The 18,787-nt window shown below is 38.7% G+C and overlaps 2 protein-coding genes across 2 annotated transcripts; both read left to right on the top strand.

Moving 5' to 3' along the window:
* The first annotated feature begins 1,449 nt into the window (after positions 1–1,449).
* On the top strand, positions 1,450–7,845 carry LOC145034081 (anthocyanidin 3-O-glucosyltransferase 2-like). The gene is made up of 2 exons (XM_078982488.1): positions 1,450–1,645; positions 6,581–7,845. Exons 1-2 carry the CDS (start codon positions 1,450–1,452, stop codon positions 7,843–7,845), a joined length of 1,461 nt encoding a protein of 486 aa, XP_078838614.1.
* Positions 7,846–11,559: 3,714 nt separating this feature from the next.
* On the top strand, positions 11,560–14,467 carry LOC145037644 (Tetratricopeptide repeat (TPR)-like superfamily protein). The gene has a single exon (XM_078986338.1). It carries the CDS (start codon positions 11,614–11,616, stop codon positions 14,134–14,136), a length of 2,523 nt encoding a protein of 840 aa, XP_078842464.1. The 5' UTR covers positions 11,560–11,613; the 3' UTR covers positions 14,137–14,467.
* The last annotated feature ends 4,320 nt before the right edge of the window (positions 14,468–18,787 follow it).

Below are 18,787 nucleotides of genomic sequence, written 5' to 3'. Positions count from 1 at the left end.
CATGGAGAAAAGTATATTTTTTAGAAGAAGTGTATATGTTTGTGTTCAAAGTGTGTGGTGTGTTTGAAATGAGAAAAATGTTGATATATATAGAGTAAGGATTGTAATTAATTAATAATTTTTTTACAAACGGTCAAATATGCATTCAACGGTCAAAAAATCTTATCACCCAATCAATTCACTCGCCTTCTTCCGTCTCCAGCTCCACGCAACAAGCAACCCAACGGAAGGTGGGGCGATGTTCACGCGTGAAGTGAGTTGACAAGTCAGCTCTCACGCGTCCTTTTGCCTCCACTCCGAGCAGCCTAACAATTAGAGAGGGAGAGAATAATTAAACGCTAGAATAAAATAAAATTGATGAATGAAAAGTTTTCAAGAATCTTATAACTTCATCCATAGTTTCTCATCATCGCTCTCAGTTAACCTCAACTTCGAATTGAATCATTTACCTTCTGCAATTTGTAATTGTTCAAACTTAAACGGACAACCCAATATAATAGGGATTAAATCAGTGTTTGAGATAAAAATGTGAGAGTCTAAGGCATAGAGAACAAGGTGGAAGAATTGAAGGGGAGTACAAAGGTGGTAGAGAGAGAGAGAGAGAGAGAGAGAAGTGGTTGTTTTTTATGTGCCGATGTTAGGTATGATCTATAGTCATATCATGGGAGAATATGTTCTTGAACATGAAGGGTTTCTTGGAAGACAAGACCATCAGCGGTGGTTGAGGACAACTTTTTCCAAGCATCTGCAACAAAAAAAAAAAGGCACGTGTTTAGCTCCGTGGAAGCCATTCACCGGTGAAGAAGACGGTGAAACAGACGATTGAACTTCAACGAAAAATATTACTCTCATTTTCATGCGCTAAAGAAGAAGGGTAAGTGAAATGCACGTAGCCTTCTTAAGAAAAAAGGTTTATATATATATATATATATATATAACATAACAATAACAATAATATAACGATAACTATAGTTATAACGACAGTGATAATAATAATAATAATTTTTTCTAAAACGGTTGAACGAATATTTTTTGGATTTAATTGTTTGTCATTTGTGCATATACTTATTTAAATTTTGAAAAGTTATTCATGTTAAAAATCTCTGAATTTATAAAATTTTGCAAGAATGATATTGTCTTTTTCCTAAATCACACATCATTTGAAAAACATATCATATTTTGGCAAAATAATTAAATTGATAAATATGTCCGAAAAATAATTACACAGATTCTTAATCATTTCATAAAATAAATAATTAATGTATGGATAAATTTAAAAATATATGATTTGGTTTATTCTCTTACCGTTTTCTTACCATTTGTATTTTTGTGATTAGCTACTGCTTGGTTTTGCCGGAATGAAATGCTCCTTTGATGTTATCGAAATGGACTGGCGCATAAAACACTACAATTAAACCTCAAATTCACCATTCTTGAAACAAAACGCAAATGGCGAAAACAATCGTAGAGTTGGTGTTCATCCCTGCGCCTGCAGTCGGTCATATCATATCTATCATTGAGATCGCAAAACTGCTCATCAGTCGCGATCACCAAATCTCCATAACAGTCCTTGTCATTAAACCGCCGTCCACCTTCGGCTCCGCCATCACCACCTACATCGAATCATTATTCAAGAACGCCATCGATCGAATCTCCTATGAGAAGAAGAGGGTGCTACTGTAAAACAGAGCACACAAGTGACGAAAAAACAAAGGAAATTGGGGCTAAAAGTTTCTGTGTTTATTTGATCTCATTAAAACCAACGATTACAATGGGAATTAAATAACCTAAATTGAAACTACTTCTCCTAAAAAACTGCAACGATTACCCAGTAACTCTCTAATGCCAAACGTGCATTTACTTATTCATGCTCAAAAGAAAAAGACTAAAATGCCCCTGAATCAGAAACGTGTGCTACTACTTTGAACCGGTTTGGATTAACTCCAACATTCTCCCCCTTAATCCATAACGTGTTCATCTCAGATCTTTGACACCCAACAGCTCCCGCATCTCAGCAAACTTCAGTTTCGGGAGTGCCTTCGTGAAGATGTCAGCTCGTTGTTCTTCGGACCGCACATGAATGACAGAAATTTCTCCTCTTTCCACACAATCCCGTATGAAATGGAACCGCATGTTGATGTGTTTACTTCTACCGTGGAACACCGGGTTTTTCATCAAATCCATGGCGGATTTATTGTCAACGTATAATTGAATGGGACGGGCATCAACCCGAGTTATCTCCTGTAGTAACCCAGCAAGCCAAATGCCTTGACAAGCGGCTGCTGTAGCTGCCATAAACTCAGCTTCACAGCTCGAAAGTGCCACTGTCTTCTGCTTTTGGGAGCTCCAAGACACTAGATTTTTGTTGAGATAAAATGCCATGCCTCCTGTGCTTTTGCTATCATCTAAATCACTTATCCAACTGCTATCAGTATAGCCCAGCACTTCATGTTTTCTGTCATCTTTCTCGTATGTAAGCCCAAAATCCATAGTTCCTTTCACATACCTTAGTATTTGTTTCACAATTTGTTGGTGTTTCTGTGTGGGTTTCTCCATGTACCTGCTTGCTATACCCACTGCATACATGAGATCTGGTCGAGTGTGTGTAAGATACCTTAAGCAGCCAATAACTCTCCTGTAGTCTGTCGAGTCAACCGGTGTTCCGAATTCATCTTTCCCGACATGTAACTTTGCTTCCATGGGATACTTGGTCGGGTTACACTCTAACATGCCCGATTTCTCGAGCACCCGCTTAGCGTAGGCTGCCTGTTTCAAGCAGATTCGACCTTCCTTTTGGCTCACTTCAATACCCAGGTAGTAGGACAGCAGCCCCAAGTCGCTCATGTCGAACTCAGCACTCATTTGCTGTTTAAATTTTGAAATTTCAGTCACGTTTGTACCTGTAACAATCAAATCATCGACATATATTCCCACCACCAGTAGTTGACCCGCTTTGCGTCTTGTGTATACTGCATGTTCTTGAGGGCACCTAACAAAGCCGAGTCCCTTTAAGCACTTGTTCAACCTTGCATTCCAAGCCCTTGGTGCCTGACGTAAACCGTACAAGGCTTTGTACAGACGGTAAACTTTTTCTTGATGCTGCTCCTTGACAAACCCTTCCGGTTGAGAAACATATACCTCCTCTTGTAGATCGCCATTAAGAAAGGCTGACTTAACGTCAAGATGATGTACTTCCCACCCTTGTTTGGCTGCAAGAGCAAGTAGTAGGCGTATGGTTTCGATTCGGGCCACCGGAGAAAATACTTCTTCGTAGTCGATACCGTAACGCTGCACGTAGCCTTTTGCGACCAATCTCGCTTTGTGTTTGACAATATTACCGCCTGTATCCTTCTTTAGTTTGAACACCCACTTCAATCCAATGGCTTTGTGGCCCGGTGGGAGAGTCGTTAGCTTCCACGTGCCGTTCTTTTCGATTGCTTCAAGCTCACTCATCATTGCCTTCCGCCAATTATTGTCGTTTGTAGCTTCACCGAAGGTTGTAGGCTCTTCCATTCCCAAGAAATATAACTCTTCATCATTGAGTTCTATTCTCTCGGTTTCAGCATAAATATCAGATAGCAATCGATATCTTAGAGGTGGTGTTTCGCTGCTTGAGGATAACGATTCAACATTTTCTACCGGTGAAGCAGGTGTTGAATGTGAACTTGCCGTAGAGGTGTTTTGGGTGTTTGAGCTTTCAGGTGTAATAACATTTGGACTTGGAAACTCAGCTTCTTCTTGTTCACGTGAAACTTCATTTGAGGAATAGTGTGGACTTTGTGGGGTCTGGTACCCTTCTTCATCACTAAACCCACATGGGTCTTCATCGGCAATTTCAAAAATGAAGGTTGTACTTGTGGCTGAATCACTTGTACCATTGCTTGAGCTAATTATACTTTCAGAGCACCATAACCATTTTCTTCCTTCATCAAATTTGACATCCCTGCTCACGTGCATCTTTCCTGTTTCTGGATCATACAGTCGGTATGCTTTGGTTCCAAGTTCTGATCCCAAATAAATTACAACTTTGCTCCGATCATCTAGTTTCTTCAAACCCCCAGTATTGTTTTTCATGTAAGCTGTACACCCAAACACTCTTAAGTGTTCAATATTAGGCTTTCTTCCTGACCATGCCTCATATGGAGTCAAGTTCTGTAGAGCTTTAGTTGAGACCCGGTTGAGAATGTAAGTGGCGTGTCGTATGGCCTCCCCCCAAAGCCAAGCAGGTAAGGTCATTTCTTTTAGCAAACTTCTCGCCATCTCGACTATGGTGCGGTTACGCCTCTCTACGATGCCATTTTGCTGTGGCGAGTACGGTGATGTGAGGTGTCTCAAGATACCCGTTTCTTGACAATAAGCTTCAAATTTCTTGGACAGGAACTCTCCTCCCCGATCGGTTCTGAACGTGAGCAATTTTTCACCTGATTCGTTCTCAGCCAGTGCACGAAATTTCTTGAAGTAATCAAACGCCTCATCTTTCGTTTTTAACATAAAAGTCCACATCACACGTGAGTAATCATCAACTAACATAAAGAAATAACGATTACCGGCTGGTGTCGGTGGCGTGATAGGACCGCAAATATCACCATGAACAAGTTGTAGAACCTTTTTGGCTCTAAAATTTGCATGTGACGGGAATGGTGCACGAGCTTGTTTGCTTATCACACAATTTTCACACAGTTCAGTTGGACTACTGATACTAGGCAAACCAACAGCCAACTGTTTGTCATCCATGAGTTTCATAGCTTGAAAATTGACGTGACCAAGGCGCTTATGCCAAAGCCATGTCTGGTCAGATTGTTTAGACAATAAACAGGTTGGTTTAACAACTTCCAGGAGAGTTTTATACAGTCTATTAGGAGCTCTTTTTACCTTGATGAGGAGTTCACCATTTCTTCCGTAAACCCACAGAAACTCTCCATGCATCACCACCTTGAGCCCAATTTCAGCAAGTTGTCCACAACTGATGATGTTTGTGCGGAGGCTCGGGATGTAGTAGACATCACGCAACACCCGTTGTTCTCCGTTTTTACATTGCAAATATACCGAACCTCTGCCTTCTATCTGCACTACTGAATCGTCACCAAACTTTACATGCCCTCTGATGCTTGTATCCAGCTCATAAAACACCGATCTCTGTCCCGTCATGTGGCTACTCGCCCCATTGTCCAAGTACCACAGATTTGAGTTAGACCCATCTGTACGCATGGCGAGTAATTTGGGTGTGGTATTCTCTTCATTCAAGAAGATCTCTCCTTGCATCGCCAAAAGTAAGGTTGGTTCATCTAGGTGGGTTTGAGAGAGGTTGGCTTCTTGATTTCTCTCTCTTCGGGGCTTAGGACACTCCGCCGCGTAGTGTCCATAATCGTCGCAATTGAAGCACTTCACTGTGCTTTTGTCCCGACTTCCGTTGTAACCACGGCCCTCCTGCCGTCCTTGGTTTGACCCACCGCTATGGCGACCTCCTCGTCCGCCACGATTGCTGCGGCCACGGCCTCTCCCACGACCCCGACCACGTCCAGCATCTGACGATTGATGCTTCTGACTTGACGATGACTCGGCGGTACCTGTTTTCTTGAACCTTGCTTTCCACTCTTCTTGAGTGAGTAATAACTTCTTCTCGTCACTTTCTCCTGGGCCCCTGATTCTTTCTTCATGGGTCTTTAATCTACCGACCACCTCTTCGACAGACATAGTATCTAAGTCTCCAAATTGCTCAATTGTGGAAGCAATTTGGAGGAACTTTGTGGGGACTGCACGAAGTAACTTCTTCACCACATACGCCTCGTCAATTTTGTCTCCTAGAGCACGTATGTTGTTTACAAGGTTGTTCAATTTCATGGAGAAATCGTCAACCGAGTCTGTCTCGTTCATCTTCAACGCCTCGAACTCCGCCTTTAGAGTTTGTACCTTTGCAGTCTTTACTCTTTCCGCACCCATGTACATAACCTTGAGAGTTTCCCATGCTTCTTTGGCTGTTTCCTTCTCCGCCAATGATAACAACAATTCCTCCGGTATTCCTTGATAAATGGCTGCCAACGCCATTTTATCTCTGCGTACATCTACGACTTCTCTGGGATTTTTGGACTCAACAGCGTCCCAGACGCCTTGTGCCTGCATAAAGACTTTCATCTTTATCGCCCATGCTGTGTAATTGTTTCTGGCGAGCATCGGATAATGAAGGGTCATGTGTCCATCTTTGTTCTTAGAAGCATCTGTCTCGCCGGTCATGTTGCGTGGCATATACTTTGGCATCCACCAAAAAAAAAGGCAACCCGGTAAGCTCTGATACCAAATATGAGAAGAAGAGGGTGCTACTGTAAAACAGAGCACACAAGTGACGAAAAAACAAAGGAAATTGGGGCTAAAAGTTTCTGTGTTTATTTGATCTCATTAAAACCAACGATTACAATGGGAATTAAATAACCTAAATTGAAACTACTTCTCCTAAAAAACTGCAACGATTACCCAGTAACTCTCTAATGCCAAACGTGCATTTACTTATTCATGCTCAAAAGAAAAAGACTAAAATGCCCCTGAATCAGAAACGTGTGCTACTACTTTGAACCGGTTTGGATTAACTCCAACATCTCCTTCATCGAACTCCATCAAGATGAAACCCTACCAGTGCACGACACAAAAGTAGATCCCATGACCACCTTCATTGAATTTATCAACAGTCATTCCAAACACGTAAGGAACATTGTGGCCGACATGATAACTCAACCGGGTTCAAGTCAGGTCGCTGGATTCGTCGTCGACATGTTGTGCACCGGGATGACAGATGTGGCAAACGAGTTTAATGTTCCAACATATGTGTTCTTCCCTTCTAATGCGGGTTTTCTTGGATTTAAGTTATACATCCAGACGCTTTGTGATGATCATAACGAAGACATCGTTAAACTGAGCAACTCAGATTCCACAATTTCCATTCCGAGTTTTATGAATCCAGTGCCAACAAAGGTTTTTCCAGGGGTCGTTCAAACCCCAGAAGGGCTCGACTTTATCCTGAGGTCTGCTCGGAAACTAAGAGAAGCAAGATCGATCATTGTTAACACATTCATGGAATTGGAAACACACGCGATTGAGTCATTGTTGGAGGACAACACCATTCCACCGGTGTATCCTGTGGGCCCTATACTCAACCTAGAAAGCATTGCCGAAAAAGGGTCGGGTAATGATGACATCATCACCTGGTTGGATTCTCAACCGCCTTCCTCGGTGGTGGTGTTGTGTTTTGGGAGCATGGGAAGTTTTGATGAGGTTCAAGTGAAGGAGATAGCACATGGTTTAGAGAGGAGTGGCCACCATTTCGTGTGGTCTTTGCGTCAAACTTCGATAGATCAAAAAACAGGAGCGCCGAGTGATTGTGAGGATCCGAGAACGGTATTGCCGGAAGGATTTTTGGAACGGACTGCCGGGATCGGAAAAGTGACTGGGTGGTTGCCGCAGGTGGCTTTGCTGGCTCATTGTGCAGTCGGAGGGTTTGTGTCTCACTGTGGGTGGAACTCGTTGTTGGAGAGTTTGTGGTTTGGTGTACCATCGGCGACATGGCCAATCTACGCTGAGCAACAGATGAATGCGTTTGAGATGGTGGTGGAGCATGGATTGGCGGTGGAGATCAAGTTGGATTATAAGAAGGATTTTGTTAATCAGGAAGTTGATAAAGTTGTAGTCACGGCGAAGGAGATTGAATGTGGTGTAAGACGAGTGATGGAGGATAACAAGGTCAGAAGGAAGGTGAAAGATATGATGGCGAAGAGTAGAGCAGCGGTGGTCGACGGTGGTGCTTCGTATGAGTCTGTTGGATCTCTTATTTTGGACTTTAAAAGAAACATCTCCTGAGTTTTCTTTCAGGTGTTGATGTAACGTGAGTGAAACATCTGAGTATCCATGTTCCATGATACGAGAGAGCTTTTGTGGAGCTTTTCCCTAAAACTCTTAAAATGAAAAGTTTATTATATGACAAGAATAAGAGTGTTTTCAATTTACTTATCTTTAGGTTATGCAAGTTGTCTGTCTACAATTATTTTGAAACCTTTGTCTTGAAAAACTGAGAATTGATAAAATCTTTGATTCTATTAAGAAAGGATCCCATCTTCAATTCTGTCAAAAAAACATTCGTTTTTGTGGCTGTGTATTAAAAATAGTAAATGTTCCAAAAAAAAAATGGATCGATTAGATGAATTATCTTTGTAATCGATTTGTAATTGGTTGGTTTTCTTAGCTGCTTGTTAGATTTTGTTAAGATTTCGTTTTTTCTCTTTCCCTTTAATATTTGGTTAGTTGTTTCTCAAAAAAAAAAAAAAAAAAAAAAAACATATGTGACTCACCACGATCTTTTTAAAAAAAAACTCATATATAGCAAGAACTTGCAAATTTGCAAGCTCATTGAAAAATACTTTGGTTTGAAAAACGCTCCTCCAATAACTTTTTCAATTCTCAATATCTTTTTGATTTGAAAACCGCCTAAAATTCTCCTATTGTGAATGCTCTCAAGCCAAAAAATGAACAACATTTCTTATATATACCTTGTTCTTTTTTTGTTATTAAATTACGAATGTAGAAACTACTTTTGAAAGATTGAGATGTGGAGTCATTTGCAATGGTGAATATCCATTTCACTATTACAAAGGCATTGAAGGGGTTTTGCGAGGGAGTTTTGAATAAATAAAGTTGTAGGAAAAGTCCTCAAAGGAAAAGAAAATTTAAGGGATATCTGAACAACATTTTGACACATGTCTGACAAGAGCTATGTTTTTAGAAGTTTTAGTACTTGTCCCATACACACCATTTTTGCTTGTACTTTGAGGATTCTTCGAGGAAATACATCACACACCATTTTTTCTTATGTTCCAAGGGTTTTCCAAGGAAACCGATCAGTCTCCGATGATTTTCCGAGGAACAACGCTTTTAATGCTGTTTTTCATAACAATTTTGGTGACAAAAATCTTAAAATGCATTTTCGAGGACACACTCTATTATGACAGTTCTCTTTTTATATCTTTTCGAAGGCATTTTCCTAGGAAATGTGAAAGTTAAAAATACAATAAAAATAAAAAAATAAAAAATAAAAAAACCGAAAAAAAACCATATTTTTGCTGCCCAAATGTTGAAAATCCTTATACAAATGACTAGATTATGTCTCAAATTCGTATAAAAAAGAGAATAAACATAATTGTAAAATGTAAAAGTATGCATTAACAACACAAATTTTAAAAATAGTCTAAAGACTCTTCCGTTAATTTAAAGAAATATTATTTAATTATAACTTTTTTGTTCAAGCTAGGCTTTTCCAAAAACCACCATAAAATAATATGGCTTTTCTAATAATAACCTTAAATGAAAGGACCAAAATAGTCAAAAACATCCAAATTCTAACCATGCAAGTCCAAATTTTTTGGGAAAATGACTTATAATGGTAAGAATGTTTCAAAAACGTTTAAAAAATACCATCAAAGTTTTATATGTTCAAAAAATACCATCAAACTATAATCTATGTAGAAAAAACACCAATCAAGTTTTCCTTTTGTTCAAATTACACCTAATGGTAACCGGTGGTTGTGGTTTATAAGATGACTAGGATTAAAAATTGATGTGTTGGCCTAACAATTAATTACATGGTATAGCATTGGGTGACATGACACTTGTATTTTGACTTCTTTACAAGAAAAGGAACACTTTTTTCTTCTCTTGAAGATGAAACTAATGGTACGTTCCACTTTAAAGATAGCCCTCAAAAGAAAGAATGTATTCATGGTGTTCTTAGTTCTCATGGATTCAGCTTCGGTTCTAGCTTCTTCTTCTGTTGCTTTTTGTGATAGCAACCACAACCAAAAATTTTTATTTTTCACTGAATCTCTTATAATTTATGTGACGAAGTTAAAGAAAATAAGAATGAAGATGAAGCTAACTCTCAAGCCCATGAAGCAAATCATCAGACTCAGATGTTGATGATGTGTTTATCGCTTCTCTTGGGTCTATCGATATCTCAGACCCCTAACCTTCTCCTGCAGCCTGTCCAAAAAAGGAAGTTCTTGTAACGGGTTTTCTTTGTTTGGGTGTGGAGGATGTGACCTCCTCTGTTGTCAAAATAATTTCTTTGACCAAGCAGACTGGTTTGGTCGTCGTTTCTCCACCATGCCTTCCCCCTCCATCCTTCGTTGCATCACCGGAAATTGTTGTTTCAAAGACGTTAGATCCCGCTCCTACAGTTCCCGTGTCGAAAATTATGGCAGTTACGGTCGACCTCTCCTCCATGTACCCTCGAACAATCCTTTCATATGGTTGATTCATGTCTAGAGGAAAACAGATAGAAACATTATGAGATGCTTCAAACTGTTGTTCCTAGATCTACTAAGGGGGTGTTTGGCTTAGCTTTTAAAAGCTTAAAAGTCCTTTTTGGAAAAGTTACAAAAAATCAGGATTTCCTGACTTTTCCAAAAAGTAACTTTTAAAACTAGCTTTGCCAAACATTTTTTGCTTTTTTTTTTAAAAAGAACTTTTGGACTTGAAAAGGTAAGCCAAACACCCCTTAAGTTTACGACAATTTGAACGAATGGAAATAAAAAGGAATCGTCTTCTGTTAATCATCATACGTCATCGTCCTTGGTTGTCGCCTCGCCCCCCCCCCCCCCCCCCCAATTCTCCTGAGCTTACGACGCTTTCTACTCCTGCTGCTTTGCATCTTCACGCTTTGCCCTAGTACCATTCTTCACAATCTGCACGAATCGACTTCAAGATGAGAGTATAATTTACATGAAGATGAACCCTAGAGGAATCAACTTCAGATTTTGTTGAAGGATTGTTGATCGATGAAACCCTGGAGGAAGCGACTTCCCCCTCTTTCCTTCTCTTCCAGCCGTTGACGAGAAATGAGCCAAAATACCACATATGCTTCACTTAATCGACGTATACTCTATATCATTTTCTTTTTTCTTTTAATTTTGTTTAACAGGTAAAATCAAATTGGCAACCTACACCTGCCAGTTACCATTAGGTGCAATTTGAACAAAAGATAAACTTGGTTGGTGTTTTTTATACATAACCTATAGTTGGATGGTATTTTTTGAAGAGGTAAAATTTGGATGGTGTTTTTTGAACATTTTTGAAACATTATTACCCTTATAAGTCATTTTCCCAACTTTTTTTTTGAACCAGGGCCACAAAAAAATATGACAACCACAAGGATATTTTTTACACTTCATAACCAAAAGTTTAGTAAATTGTTCGACCTAAAATTGCATTAAGAGTGCAAATTAACGAATGTTAAGTATGTTAAGTGCAGGGATCAAAATCATCAAAAATATTCAAATTTGAAATATCGATACAAATGTAAACTTTTTTTTTTAACCGCTACCACAAAAAATATGACAACCAAAGGGACGGATTTTGCAATTTATAATAAAAATATTATAAAGGGTTTAGTAATTCTAGGTCTTAAAACTAGACTAAAATTGCAAAGTTTGACAAAGCCTAGGGACCTGTTCCAACAACCTACTCTTAAAAATATTAATACTTTTTCTTTTAATAAAATAAACATATTTTTACATTGACAAAAGAAGGAAAGATGCTGTTAAATTCTGCAATTCTATCTGTTTAAACTGCCACTCGATGACTGTAGGCAAAGGCAAGTGTTTCTTTGATTCTCTGGTGGCAGATAACTCGATACATATTCGCCTCACGATGTCATCGTCTCTTCTCCCTCTTTCTTTCTCCATGAACTCTTCTTCTTCATCCCCCACTCGTCAAGCACTCCGCCATGCTTCTTCCTTACAATTACCTGCACCATCCAACACTCCTTCACACGTCCGATGGACAAAAGATGAGCTGCACCAACAACCCAGACCTAAAACAGTTCGATACCGCCTAAGCCAATTATGCCGGGAAGGCCAACCCCATCTTGCCCGCCAACTGTTCGACGAAATTCCCAGTCCAACAACCGTGGTTTGGAACGCAATCATCATTGGCTTCATCTGTAATAACATGCCTCATGAAGCCATACTCCTCTACTCCCAAATGAAATCCAACTCTTTTCTTTCTGATTCCTACACATACTCTTCGATTCTCAAAGCCTGCGCCCAAACTCAAAGTCTTCGGATAGGTAAAGCCGTTCATTGTCATATTATTCGGTCCCATTTGTATCCTAGCAAAATAGTATGTAATTCCCTTTTGAACATGTATGCCAGTTGCTTGTATGATGATGTAAAAAGCGTGTTTGAATCAATTCCAAAAAGGAATGTCATTTCATGGAACATTCTGATTTCATGGTATGTGAAGATGGGGCTTTTTGTAGAAGCTGTTACCCATTTCATAAAGCTCTTGAAGTCTGGACTTAAACCAACAGTGGTAAGCTTTGTAAATGTATTTCCAGCTGTAGCAGGAATCGGTGATTCCAAACTTGCTGATGTTTTATATGGGTTGCTTACTAAATCCGGTGATGAGTATTTCACAGATGTGTTTGCTACAAGCTCTGCTATCTCCATGTTTGCTGAACTTGGTTCTCTTGAATCTGCAAGGAAGATATTTGATTATAGTTTAGAGAGGAATATAGAGGTTTGGAACACTATGATCAGTGGATATGTCCTTCAAAATTTACCTGATGAAGCACTTAAGCTTTTCATTCATGCTCTACATGCAACAGATGATGTCGCCATTGATGATGTCACTTTGATCTCTGTTTTATCAGCAGCCTCACAGTTGCAGGAGCTGGATCTTGCTAATCAGATACACACGTATATCATAAAAACAATGCCAATTTTACCTGTGATGGTGATGAACACACTTGTAGTCATGTATTCCAGGTGTAATTCCATTGAAGAAAGCTCAAAGATCTTTAAAAATATGAATGAAAAAGATACAGTTTCATGGAACACCATGATTTCGTCTTTTGTCCAGAATGGAATGGATGATGAAGGGTTAAAACTTGTGTATGAGATGCAAAATCAAGGGTTTGTGATCGATGATGTCACAATATCCGCTGTTTTATCCGCAGCATCGAATCTAAGAAACCGTGAAATTGGAAAACAAACACATGGGTATCTTGTTAGACATAATATTGAGTTTGAGGGAATGGAAAGTTATCTCATTGACATGTATGCAAAATCGGGTTTAATAAAAGTGGCTCAAAATCTGTTTGAGAGAACTTCTTCTTCTTCTTCAGGTGATAGAGATCAAGCAACATGGAACACAATGATATCTGGGAACTCTCAAAACGGACTAATCGAAGAGGCTTTTGATGTTTTCAAACAGATGATTGATCACAACGTATCACCAAATTCTGTTACTTTAGCATCGATTCTTCCAAGCTGTAGTGTAATGGGAATTCCAAGATTAGCTAAAGAAATCCATTCGTTTTCCATTCGACATTCTTTAGACAATAACGTGTTCGTGCATTCTGCTTTGGTGGATACGTATTCCAAATTGGGTGTAATTACATACGCAGAAAACGTATTTTTACTTTCACATGAGAAAAATTTAGTTACATACACAAACATGATATTGGGATATGGGCAACATGGGATGGGTGAGAAATCTCTTCATGTGTTTAATTCAATGAAAGAAAACGGGATAAAACCGGATTCTGTAACTATAGTTGCGGTTCTATGTGCGTGTAGCTATTCTGGATTGGTGGATGAAGGTCTTCGATTATTTGAGTCGATGGAAGAAGAGTATGAAATTGTTCCTTCAGTCGAGCATTATTGTTGTGTTGTTGATATGTTGGGGAGAGTTGGAAGGGTGTCAGAAGCGTATGATTTTGTTAAAGGGTTAGGGGAGAAGGGGAATGATTTGAAAATATGGGGGTCACTCATGGGGTGTTGTAGAATCCATGGGGAGTTTGAATTGGGAAAAGTTGTTGCTGAGAAGTTGGTTGAAATGGGTGTTGGAGATAAGAATTCGGGGTATCATGTTTTGTTGTCTAATATGTATGCAGAAGAAGGAAATTGGGAATGTGTTGATAGATTAAGGAGAGAGATGTTTGAAAAGGGAATGTTGAAGGAACCCGCATACAGTTGGATTGAAAATGGTGGTCGTACGGATTATTTTATGTCTAGAGATAGAAATCATGCTCATGGTGATGAAATATATGAAATGTTGGATGTTTTGGATACTGACATGAAGGATGTCGAGGTGTGACAATAGACGCGAGGTGGACCCCACATGATTGGTTAACAGTAAAGAGATGAGAATCCATGAGTGAGTGTAACAATAGGCGAGAAGTGGCCCCCACATGATTGCTTTAGTAGTAAAAAATATGATAATCAACAAGTGAGTGTAACAATAGATTAGAGGTGGTCCCTATATGATAGCCTTAGCAGTAAGGAGATGAGAATCCATAAGTAAGGTGTCAGGTTCAAGCCTTGTAACCATCTTCTTTGTTTCTGACTTTTCAGGTCAGATGTAATGTTGTACATATCCTCTTATAAGGATCAATCTTTTTGTAAAACATGTCCCATTTGGTGATGTATTTTGTGATGCTTCTTCTAACTGTTTTTTAGTTTTTATTTTTTCTTTTTGTGTATGTACACCTTAAGTAACTAGAGGATAATAGTAAAAATTATAGAACTGTGGATGTAGAAAAACTATTAAACAAGCTATAAATAATGTGGCAAGAGCATTGTAGGGTTTAAAAGCATTCCATGGATAATGGCAATGTGCCCCTTGATGAAGTGTAAGTTAAAAGCTCAAAACTTGTCTTTTCCCTATAAATAATCATGTATTATTCATTATTAGGGTTAAGAGTGACACAAAATGTAGCCGCTATGTTGTGAGGTTTCTTATGTAGTTTTAGATTCTTTAGTTTATACTGAAAGTGTAATTTACTCATGTTTTTAATAAATCGAGTGATCATTCGACCTAATCTTTATATTTGTGTTTGTTCTTATTTCCGCATCTTGTTCATCAAATCTCAATTAGGGTTTTAATCCCAACAAGTGGTATCAGAGCGGGTCTTGATCTACTGATTTTTGAAGTATCGGTTCTTGATTTGATGATTTTCTGCACAAGTTATTGAAGATTTTGGTGTTTTGGCGGTATGGAATCAAGATTTTTGTTCAAGTTACTGTTCATGGATTTATGGTGTTTGATATTGTTCATCTTGGTAATTCCAATCCGATTCTCATTTAGTTTATGTTTTTCTATGGATCTTATTTGCTTTATGCTCAAAGTTTTCGGATTTAATTATTATCCATAGATCTATATGTTTTTGCCCAAATCACAAGTTACCACTGTTCATTATATTCATTATTTTCGGATCTGATATTCATTTGATAAAGTCGAAAGTTCAGCCCATATATATTCTCAATCTCCTTTTTGTTTGTTATTGTTCATTCGATTCATCTTGAACCCAATTCATCATACGAGTTCTGGCTTCCTGTTGACGTTCATCGCCGATTCACGTTGTTCTCGCCATTGTTGAAATTATCATAATCAAATTTTGATTTCAAGCATAATTCATTCGATTTTGCTCTCGATTTCCTTGATTCATTCATGTTCCTAATATTGAGTTGTTTCAGTTCAAGTTAATCGATATCAAATTCTAATCAGTGTTCGTAATAATACTTTTCTTATGACCAACTAATATCCAATTAATGTTTTTATTTGACAATCGAGTCTTGTTCTTGCATCAAAAAGTGGTGTTTTCGTCGATGATGCTGATGAAATCTGTGAACAACAATTGTTAAAAAAAAATGGTTGATTCGGAGTTTAATCTGAAAATTTAGATTTAATATTGTTGACTCGGTGTTCGTTGAAGGATGAATTGATGGCAGTAAATGCAACGGTCTCGCAATCGGAATGGTTGTGTGCATTTATTCGCAATTGATTGTCAAAGCTAAAAGTCAAAATTGGAGCAAATGAACTCATCTGCAGATGTACTTGGAAACGAAGACAGTATCGGAACGAATGTGACCATGGTTATCAGATGTCTATCGGAATTGGAACAATCATTCAGAACCAACGATGAATCAGAATGAGATGAAAGAATGTTTCAGAATTGTGATGGCTCGTTTGGAACAATCGGAAAGATGATGAATCAAAATTTCTTTGGGTTGTCTTGTGACAATGTTTCGAGATTGGAATCAAAAAGTGGTTCCGATCTCAGAATCTGAACCAATCTCGATCTTGGTACTAGATTTCAGAATTATTATGATGAATGGACTCGAAATCGGAACTCCTTTCTTCAATCGGAAGCGAACCTGTGATTGAAATCAATGTAATCATCTGTTGATTTGAAGCGAAAGGTGATGAAATCGGGACTCAATCGGGAAGAACTTAAGTCAAACGAAAGTCAAAATTAACCTATTGGAACTTAAGTTCACTTTTGTATCAATGGCTTTGGAATGTACCTTGAACGAACTTGAGTTCGGTTGGTAGCTCTTGGAACGAAAGAATAGAGATTCGCCTTGGGGTAATGCTGATGAATTAGGACCGAACCTGGAACAACGAACTTGGGTTCGCGTGTTTATGCTTGGACCGAAAGAGGAGATAAACCGAAACCGAACCTGTGATTCGGTTTGGCTAAGGTTTCGCTTGTCATGATGTTGGATTTCGGACCGACCATGGTTTTTGCATCAACGTCCAACGATCTTCGACCGAACTTGGTTTCGGTTGCTTGTGCTCGGATCGAATGTACAAATTGTGGTGGTATCGTTCCAGTTGTGTTCTTTTATCGGTCACATACATTGGGGATGAAGATGACTAATGTTACATTAATGGTCCCTACAACTTCAGTGAATTGGCATTTTTGGTCCCTATTGTTTTCACAGTTTGGCTGTTTTGATCCATTTTTAGGAACTGTTACAATTAAAGGGGGAAATTGATGCAAAATTACCATTCCAGCCCTTGTCTTTCAGCAAGTGATAGTTTCTGCCCAATATTCAGAAAAGTTTACAATTTTGAGGGCCGGTGAACAGTTTTGGATTTTTTAACACACATATTTTTTCGTGAACTAGAATAATAAAGATTCCATTAAGTCTTGGCGGTTCGGAAAGTCGTTTTTCGCAATAACGTCAAATTTTCACGACTTTTTCGGATTTTATACTTCATTTTATATATCATTTTGTCGCGGGGGAGCATGATAATTATTTATCCATTCAAGATCATTCTCATGACCATTTGAAGGCTTTATAATCATGCTTTTGATTATAAATTGAGGGAGAATTTGGTATGGCCATTCGAAATTGGATTTGTGACTTTTCAAAGTTGGAGATTTTTGATAAAGCTTGTGGTAGAATTATGAAGGTAGCTTTTACAGTGGAAGTTCTTCATCGAGCTCTGCTAAAGCTTTTACAGAGAAGTATCCTTTACAGCGGAAGTTCTTTATCGAGCTCTACTAAGGACTTGTTTGTGACAACCGTCAAATTCTAGTCAAGTCAAACCGGTCAACTCTACTAACCCTTGTATACTAGGGTTCAATTTATGTAATTACTGTACAACTCACTATTTTCACTATTTTAATAAGAAATCATCACTTGAAAAGTTTGTATTTTTAGATTTCTTAAACCATAATCGGGGTAAGTAAGATAGCAAAGTGATAAAATACTATTACATACCCTTCGGGGGTGTGTAAGACTCTTAAACATGGCTAAACGGGGTTTACGGACCTTGCGTTACAAAGCCAAACACTAAAAAAGGTCACAAAACAAATCTCTCCCAAATCTCTCCAAGTATGTGAATTCTCTCCCAAATCTCTCCAAGTATGTGAAATCTCTCCCAAATCTCTCTAGGTATGTGAAATCTCTCCTAAATCTCTCTCTGAATGAGAAATCTCTCCAAGTATGTGAAATCTCTCCCAAATCTCTCTCTGAATGAGAAATCTCTCCAAGTATGTGAAATCTCTCCCAAATCTCTCTCAAAATCTCTTTCAACTTCTTATAATCACTTGGGGCATCCCGAGCCTTAATTTAATCAAAAACCGCTCAAAAACGGAAGTTTACACGAAAAACCCTCTTAAGGAGCCGAACCTTCTTAGGAACCGAAACCTCTTGAGAACCGAAACCACCTCCTGAACCAAAACAACTAAGGAACCGAAAGTAACCTTCAGTCCGTGAGGACTACCTTCAGTCCAAGCCTTCGCCTTCGGTCCGAGATGGACAACTTAAGGAGCCGAACCCTACTCTCGGTTCCCCCATCAACTTTCGGTTCTAAGGGCTGGGACCGAACCTCCGGCCTAGAATTTCAGAAATTGGCAATTTTTGCCCGGTTTTCAATATTTTAGCGTTTTGAGCACGTTTTTCGTGATTTTGACACGGGATTTTCACCCAAACTTATATTTTGACATATAAGACACCATATTTCTATAATCTAATCACATTTTGAGGATAATCATTGTCTAAGATTAAAATATAGTGGGTGAGATACTTGTGGTGGAGTGTGGACTTCGCCTTAGTATATAACATAAGCGACCACCCCATACCCACTCAATGACCAACCCTTGTCCTTCCACCATACCTGGTCATTTCATTGTCCTTCCCCACCATTTTCCTAGCCACACTCTTGGTTAAAGGCTAGAAACCCTTACCCCTCCTCACATTTCTCTCATTCTCCACCAAAAAACAAACTCCATTCTCTCTCTCTCTCTCTCTCTCTCTCTCATTTCTCTCTCTAAATTTTGAGATTTCAAGGCTGATTTTCAAGTTCTCCATCTACTTTTGGTAAGTAATATTATCCTTCATATGATTATCCAATTCCTTCAACCAAATCATAGATTACTTACACAAATTCCATCACATTTGTGTTAGATCTTCGAACCTTCAAGGCATCTTCTAAGTGTTCTTGAGTTGAACAC

Source organism: Lactuca saligna, chromosome 3 (assembly GCF_052625555.1).
Source record: "Lactuca saligna cultivar CGN05327 chromosome 3, ASM5262555v1, whole genome shotgun sequence".
Classification (NCBI taxonomy): Eukaryota; Viridiplantae; Streptophyta; class Magnoliopsida; order Asterales; family Asteraceae; genus Lactuca; species Lactuca saligna.
Note: the sequence above shows the minus strand (reverse complement) of the source record. Positions and strands in the feature narration are given on the sequence as shown.